The following is an 8,031-nucleotide window of genomic DNA, read 5'->3' as shown; positions in this document are numbered from 1 at the left end:
GGCTGAATTTTCGGCGCGGGTCTGTCTATCTGTACTGCACGAGGTCATCGCGACGTACGTGTAACTGTGAGCCACTGTAATAGTGCGTCTTGCCTGAGAGGTTATATGATGTCCCATCGGGCGGCGCGAACCACCGGTGGCTCACACTTGTTCACCTCGGCACGGCTGAATTTTCGGCGCGGGTCTGTCTATCTGTACTGCACGAGGTCATCGCGACTTCGCATACTACTTCGCACACGCAGTTATTAGCGCCCATGAAAGGGTGGCTCGTAGCGCAATCGATCCTCGTTGGAGCACCGCTCGAAGTGCCGGCATGCAAATGGAATACGAGACTCAATCGTACGTGCCGGAGGAAGAGAGCCACGCTGGTTCGGTGGTCCCAGACCGACCGACACATTTGGGAAATCAGCGCACCGTGGACTGTAAATCCGTCGCCTGACCTGCATCGACAACTACTCACAGTTGTCATCAGAAATTGAAATACAGTAATTCCCCTCGAGTTGTTGCTCGGTTAGAACGTGGTTCGTACGACTAGTTAACTTGGTAAACCGGGTTGCAGATGGCCTTTTGACGTAATAACTTCCCAGTAGACACTTGTACGTCGATTACCGATAGAATTACATTGAAAGAAATATCTATATTATATTTATAATGGAAAGTAATTATTATAAATTTATATGTATATGTATTATTTATGTATATACATAAATAACTCTCTATATGATTTCCTCTTTAATGTGTCATTTGTAATTGATGCTTACGAGCCAAGCAGTTAAATGCAGAACGCAGGTAAGTATTAAATATAATACTTTCTCTTAATAACAAAATAGGTTTGTCCACAGCGGTAGACACTTAAATGATCGACATCTTTTTACCCAAAGCCATTTGTTTTCATTGAAAATAGAATATATCCCGTACCATTTGTGCTTGATCAAAAACCAAACCTCTAAGCTCCTTTTGGAAAATGTCTTATATACATCGTTCTCTACACACTGAGTGTCAATACTCTTGTGTAACACGCTCCCCGATGATAATAACACGGAAAAGTGCGCGTGTGTACGCACTAACGACGCAAACAGATTAAAAGAATAGTGTACGGAGATGATCCTGTAGCCAGGAGGGAAAAAAATTCAATTACGAAAGGAGAAAGGGAGAGAGAAACGGCAGAAGCGGAATTTGCGCTTAGACCAGCGTTTAATGAGCGTTCGTCGGCACTAAAGCGGCTAGAAGGATTATCAGGCTGTACTGTTAACGGACAATTATGCGTTTCACCGCGACGGACGAAATCCGTGGACAAAGGCCGGACGAATTAGCGAGCGATGCCGATGGCTTATGCAATTTATCATGGTGCGGTCGCGGCGGCAACTGCTCGATGGACGAAAATGCGATGTGCATCTATTGCACGCGATCCTGCCTAACCTCGGGCCACAGGTTTCAAATTCCAATAAGAAGAGAAAACGAGAACTCGAACGAAATAGATAATGAGCGTACAAGCTGGCTACTTGGTAACTCGAGCACTCCGGGGTTCACAGGACCGAGAACAGAGAGAACGGTGTGCGCCTCGCCATCTGGCGCGCATTGTGCGCAATCCTGTGGTGGTTTGGTCGTTTGTTTGTAGCTTCGGGTCAGTACGTGTGCACGATTCGCATTTGCAACGTTATTATACGTGTAATACATATGTATGATAGTACATAATCTACTATTAAATATAGTATTACATAATGCAATTAAATTCATATATAATATTTAAAGTATCATATTATGGAAAAGTACTAACTATAACTCATAATTATGTATGACAAATTACACGAATCATATTAAATATTATCATTATAATGGGTTAATTTTAAATTGATTGAAATAAGAATAATAAAAATTGTTTCTACGTCTTCAGTGCAGAGATTCCCCATCTCCTCGAAAAAGGACCCTCGAAGACGTTCAGGAACCACTGGTTCTACGAACTAAACGCCACCCTGTCTCAACCCCGTGTTTTTTCTCTTCGATACGCGGGTTGACGTCATGATATGATACACACGTATTTTCGAACGCTTCGCGGTTATTCATTTCTGTCGCTGCCGGCTTAGAAAGAGCAAATTCTGATCATTTAGCGAACGAGCGCCAAGTGCCGGGGCAAATATTGGCACGGAACGCACCGACAAAGGGACTTCGCCCTGGCTGGAAGGATTGCTCGACGGATGAGTTAAGATCACAGAAATCACGGCCAACTGCTCGAGCCACGTTAGCGCAACGGGCACCCCTATGCCCTGCGGGTTTCTGGGCGGGCAAACGGTGGCAAAAGGGGGCGGACGAAACGCTTCCCTCTGCCGCTTCAACTTCTGCGGTTCGGTGGTGGCCGCGGTGGAATCAAACTCGCTGTCCTCTCGTTCCGCGTTCGACCCTTCTCTTTTCAGTTTCTAAACTTTTTCCAGATAAAAGTTTCGGTTTTGAATGTGTGAAATTTCATCTCGACTTGTTTGAAATTTATTTGGCCTTCAATTATAACATCTATGGTTCGATCGATTCTTTATCGAAAATATTCCCTGTACATTTTTCATTCCTAATACCTAACCTGACCTGTCTAACTCTATGTTTAAATCTTAAATTCAACGCAGCAATTTCCTATCGAACGTCATAATTTCTGAATGATTGATTAAAATATATGGTTTAAAAAAAAAAATTATTTCTTGAATCAATTAACGAGATGATGTCCACCTGTAAAAATGCATCTCTCGATATAATAAAACATCAATTTTTACATACATTTATAAATACATGTATTAATTAAATAATAAATTCTGAAATTGCATCATACGCTGAAGCATTTCCTGCTTTTGTTTATTCAGCAATGAAAAGGTTAATCATATAATTCCGATTCTTAATTATTAAACCGCGAATTCTATCCATTTACGGCTTCCACAAATATGAAAAGCATATGTCGAACAAACACCGAACACTCCCCTTCGCGAAATAAAATATTAATATTATTACAAATTCTGCATTCGCGATTGCTAAAATCCGCAGTCTATCACTTAGTAATATCGTGAACATTACAATTCCCCTCACAATTGCTAAAAACGAGGGTCAGGCGACGATGGCGCTGAACGGTAATTAATTAATTAACCATCTGCTGCTCGAGCTCGCCTCGATGAACGAACAACCGATTCTCGGATACGTTGATGCCTCGAAATGCAGATTGCACATCGCTGGCACGATGCAAGCGACCGATAAAAGTTGCAGAAATGTTGCAGCGGGTAGCTGTCCGATCCATTAATCGCTTAAGATCGGCGTTTCAAAGTCAGTCAGGACGTAAATGTTAAAATATGAGCGCAAAAAGAAGAGGAGTTAAATGAGACAACGTGCCAAATTGATGTTCGTTTCACGAAACGCACCTTTTCCGCGCCGCGTTTCTCCCTGGCTGGCCCGAGCTTCACTTCAACCCTGCCCGGCAGTAATTTAATTTCCTTCAAAAACGCTGCCTCGTCGTTTAAACGAGAGGTATCTCTCGTTTCAGCGGATCCCTTCGAGGCTCTGTCTTTCTCTTTGAGTGCCCGCGGCATGTTCCCGTTGTTCGTTCAGGTGAACGACGCACGGCGGTTATATGGTACGTTTTTAATGATATACTAATCATTTTCAGACGTAAAGAGAGATATATGTATAGTTGAACAAAGACAAAAATATAATTTTGTACCGCATAGCGGTATACGTAGAATTCGTTTCCTCGGAATTTAATGGAAGTTACACACATTAGTATCGTACATTTTCATTATTAGTTTATTATTAGTATCATATTACTTAATTAGACACATGTGACATCTTATAATGTCAAATTTTGCAGATTTCCATTCGACGTATTAATTAAATTTAAACTTACAATTTTTATAATGAGCATGTACTTTGATCAACTATGCTTGCTTTCCAATGCTTGGTTATCTTAAGATTCACGACTAAAAAAAAAAACTCAAAATATGATTAAAACCTAATTAACTGTAAGATACTTCCGCAAGTTTGCGATTGGAACTTCTTAACGCGGCGCTCTAACTTTAGGTAACTCTAAGTCTTCTAACTCTAGGAAACTCCAGGTCCTCCGCGATGGTTTCCGATTGAAGATCCACGCTTCAACGAAGCTATTCGGATCGTCCTCGGTGGAGGAAAGGAACGGACGGAGGAGCATAAATGTTTGAAACCGTGGGAGGGAAGGTGGGAGGCGTCGCGAGCATGAAAAGTCGTCGTAAAAGGGCGTAACGCGGTCGTAAAGTTGAACTCTCGCGCCGGGTGTTCATCGACGCGCGAGGCCTGCGCCGTCGAGTCGTCTCGTTTGACCTACATTTGTTCCGCTCGAGTCAGGGTTCTGGTATTTTTTAGCGTTCAAACGAGCGATGTTTAGGGAAGTACAAATAAATATTTTTAATAGAAAAAGATTTCATAAAGTTGACTATCAACGCACGGCGAATTGCGTTGTGTGCAAAGGATTAAATTCTACCGTTTGGTAAATATTAGGAAACGCTGCTTTAAAACTAAAAAAGAAAATACAAGAAGAAAAATCGATTTTTCCGCTAGGGCTAGAATCTCCCTTTGGAATCGTTGCAGTGACAGTGGCATTCGCAGCGGCCGCCGGACCAGTACGTCCGGCCGTTAAAAGCTGATCGTTCACCGCAACGACGCGCCTCTGGCGGTATAGATTTCAGTTCCGATCGCGCGCCACTCGGTTTTGCATATTCGATCGACGCCCGATAGGAGCCTCGTTGGAAACAGCCGAAGGAACCGGCGCTCGTGTCAGCTGCAGCCGATAGATGGTCGGTGCATTCTTCTCTCTCTCGTTCTACGCGCCATCGGCCACAGATACACTCTTAACGGTGCTTTCAAATTTCGAACGGATGTGTCTCTTGGTCGGTGCGTTCCTGTCTAAATTCACGCCGAATAATTCCGACAGTTGACCCATCCAAAGCTAACCATTACGGGCAGTGCTTCCCAACCTTTCCATCAGTATGATATAAATTGCGCAAGCGAAAATTATTTGGGAATCATTGAGTCGATCCGGAAGGGCCACCGCTTGTTAAGTCGCTCCGTGAGCGCTCAGTGAGTGAGTCAGAAGATTTGTTAAAATTTAAATATTTTGTGTAAATTGTGGGTACTTGTATTAGTTAAAAGAAACGAATTTATGTTTTTTTAATTTCCAAGGTGTAATAAAGAACGCTTATAGTGAAATGATACAATTACAAATTTCTAATTTCCGATATTGCGAAAGTTGAAGAGAATCGTGATAAAAACGTTGCTAACTTTCAATAGGCACCCTGTATTGCGCCTGATGAATGAGAACAAGCGGACGAGCGACACGAACGGGTGGTTGTAGTTAGGCGCGTTCCCAGCCGCGTCGAAATTTATTTTCGTCGAAATAGGTTTATTAAATTATTTTGGAAAGCATACTATATCTTTAATGCTTGCCAATTTCTTCTAGTACAACTATAATTTAAATAAAACGAGGATTTTAGAACTGTTCGTTTAGAGGAAAAAGTTACAATTTTACTGTCAGAATAAAATTATGAAGAGCTTCCCACAAGATGCTTAAGAATTTTATTAGTTCAAATGAAAATACGTACAATTGCAATTAAACGTAAAAATGTGCCGAAAAATGTATTAAAACATATTCGAATAACCGATTCTATAAAGTTGGGAAAAGAAAATATTGCCACTCGATATCAGCCACCCCAATTATTCTAATTCTTCTCGCAATTAAAGCGAAGGTTTCCTGAAAATCTTGACAACGCAAAAGCGCGAAGTCCTCGTCGGTGAACTCGATGGTTTTAAATAAACTGATTTGAATTCCGTCAGACAACGGTAGCCAAACACGGAACTTTGTCAAACAAATGCGAAGACTGGATTCGTCGACTTACGCTTAAAGTATCACGGCTTCGCCTAATGGCGAAGAATGAGATTCGCGAAATGCCAAGATTCCAGAGTATAAGAGGGATTTACTCTGGCCAACGACCGATGCTTCCTTCGCGTCCGAGTGTTTTCTTAGAGATACCAGGCCGCAGGCTAATTCGGGGGATAATTACGCGGCCGTGCAAACTTCTGCCATAATCGCGGCCCGTTCCCCGCGCTCATTCACCTGGAATAATAGGGACAAACCGGAAGGGATTTGGAGGTGTCCGCTGGAATAGTCTTCGCACCGCCAGGTTATCAATTATTCTTGTTATTTATTATGCACGGGTCCAGGACTCTGGTATTACCAAGCCGTTCATTCTGAAATGTATACAGTACTGTGCAAAAGTCTTAGGCCACTTATGATACGTTACATCTTTTACATTTTTACTGCTATAAAAAGAGTAAACATTTTTTAACTTAGCTTATACCCTCTGAAGTTAGATAAATATAATATAAAAAAAACTACAGAAATTTGACAGTGACGGTATAATAATTATGTCAAAAAGGTGGAAAAATATTGCAAAACAAGAGAGATTATTTTTTCTATTAATTTCAGTAGCAGAATATATAATATATATTTTACTAACATAGATCTATTTAAGTGTAATAGAAGCTTAGATAGCATAAGACATTTGCACAACGCTGTATGACTGAAGTGGCGATGAACGTATTAATCCCTAGGTCTTGCCGACTAAAAATTGTTCAGGAATTACCTTCACACGAGACGTCTCGACAGTGGCAAGTTCGCTCGACGTTTTCCCAAACACGATGGCACGAAACTAACGAGAAGGGCGTCGAGCCACAGAACCGAACGAAGGGAAAGATAGATAATGGACAATCCCCGCGAATCAGTTGTCCGATAGGCGGACGTGACATCCTGCAACAATGCAGCCGTACACTGTTTTTCCATTATACGGCATTAACAGCAGCCACGAAACTCCCGTTCCCCCATTCCTTCTATATTTGTTTGGATCTCCGTCGACGGGCAATCGTTTTTACTCTTTTCCCGCTCTAACTTATTCGATTTCAGGATTTCATTTCTTTAACGGGCTTTAAAACAAGTTTTGCTACGTTTCGATTTTGTTCGCAGAAACTACAGGTGCTCTGTGTTTATTGGTTTTATTGTTTGAGAAAAACCATGTTACGTAATACTGAGTTGCAAACAACTTGCGAGGCATTTACTTTGATATTTTAGATTGATGGCGCGGCGAGCAGCTCGTTTTATTGTCAAAAATCGCAGAGAAGAATAAGAGCAGAGTCAACGGAGCTAGGCGTGGACCGGGATCCGTGACAATTGGGGCGCGAGAATTCCGTTTTTCCACGCTCGAGAACTCGGCACGGTTTTCGAGCCGGGCCGAGCGTTTTATTTATGCACGACGCCTGGTCAAAATTAACATCGCGGCCCACCGAATTATCGACGGAAAATCGATTTCCGAACCCGTCAGGGACGTTCCCCGCGTGTGCAGTGACCTAAACCCTCACGATTTGTCGCGACTCGCTGTTCCTCGTGGTTCACTCTATCGGTCGGAACGATTCTTTGTAAATTCTTTTTTTTTTTATTACAACTCACAGCAACTGCGACTTCAGGACGTAAACCAGCATCGAAGGTATTTCTTTCTCCAATAAAGTGTTTTAGAAAACAAAACAAAAAACACTTCATAATGAGACCAACGTTCGCCGAGATTACCACGCGTTATATAATTAGTCTTCGCTTGAAGAAAATCTGATTTCCTGTCCAGCACAGCGAAAAAATTAGCGAAGGATTGAACATTAGCGTTCGTGATAACGAAAAATGTACTCACGTCCTGTGCAGAGAGAATCCGCGTGGCTGACTGAATGGTCGTGCTTGCCGAGTGGGGCCGATGACGCAAGGATTCGGCGGTATTGTCTCTAGAGCAAACACTCCTGTACCAGGGCAATCCACTCGAGCTGTCTCGTCTGTTCCGATATTTCCTCCATACGTGTCTGCGAAACAGGACAAAACGCGTCTCTGTCATTCGGTGCTCAATAATCGCTCTATTTGGAAGCTGTTGCGGAACGCAAGCTCCATCTTCGAGGGTGGCACTTAAGACTAGGAGGGTAAACATTCGAAGAGGTCCCATTTTG

The 8,031-nt window shown here is 42.4% G+C and overlaps 1 protein-coding gene across 1 annotated transcript in view; it reads right to left on the bottom strand.

Annotated features, from left to right (window-relative positions):
• Positions 1-8,031, bottom strand: part of LOC128875672 (uncharacterized) — a 107,449-nt gene that overhangs the window by 66,335 nt on the left and 33,083 nt on the right. Inside the window, exon 4 of the mRNA XM_054121467.1 lies at positions 7,728-7,890. Within this exon, the coding sequence (XP_053977442.1) occupies positions 7,728-7,890 (163 nt within the window). The remainder of the gene's footprint in view (positions 1-7,727; positions 7,891-8,031) is intronic.

The sequence above is a fragment of the Hylaeus volcanicus genome, chromosome 4 (assembly GCF_026283585.1).
Source record: "Hylaeus volcanicus isolate JK05 chromosome 4, UHH_iyHylVolc1.0_haploid, whole genome shotgun sequence".
NCBI lineage: Eukaryota > Metazoa > Arthropoda > Insecta > Hymenoptera > Colletidae > Hylaeus > Hylaeus volcanicus.
The sequence above is the reverse complement of the archived record's forward strand: the minus strand, read 5'-3'. Positions and strand labels throughout refer to the sequence as shown.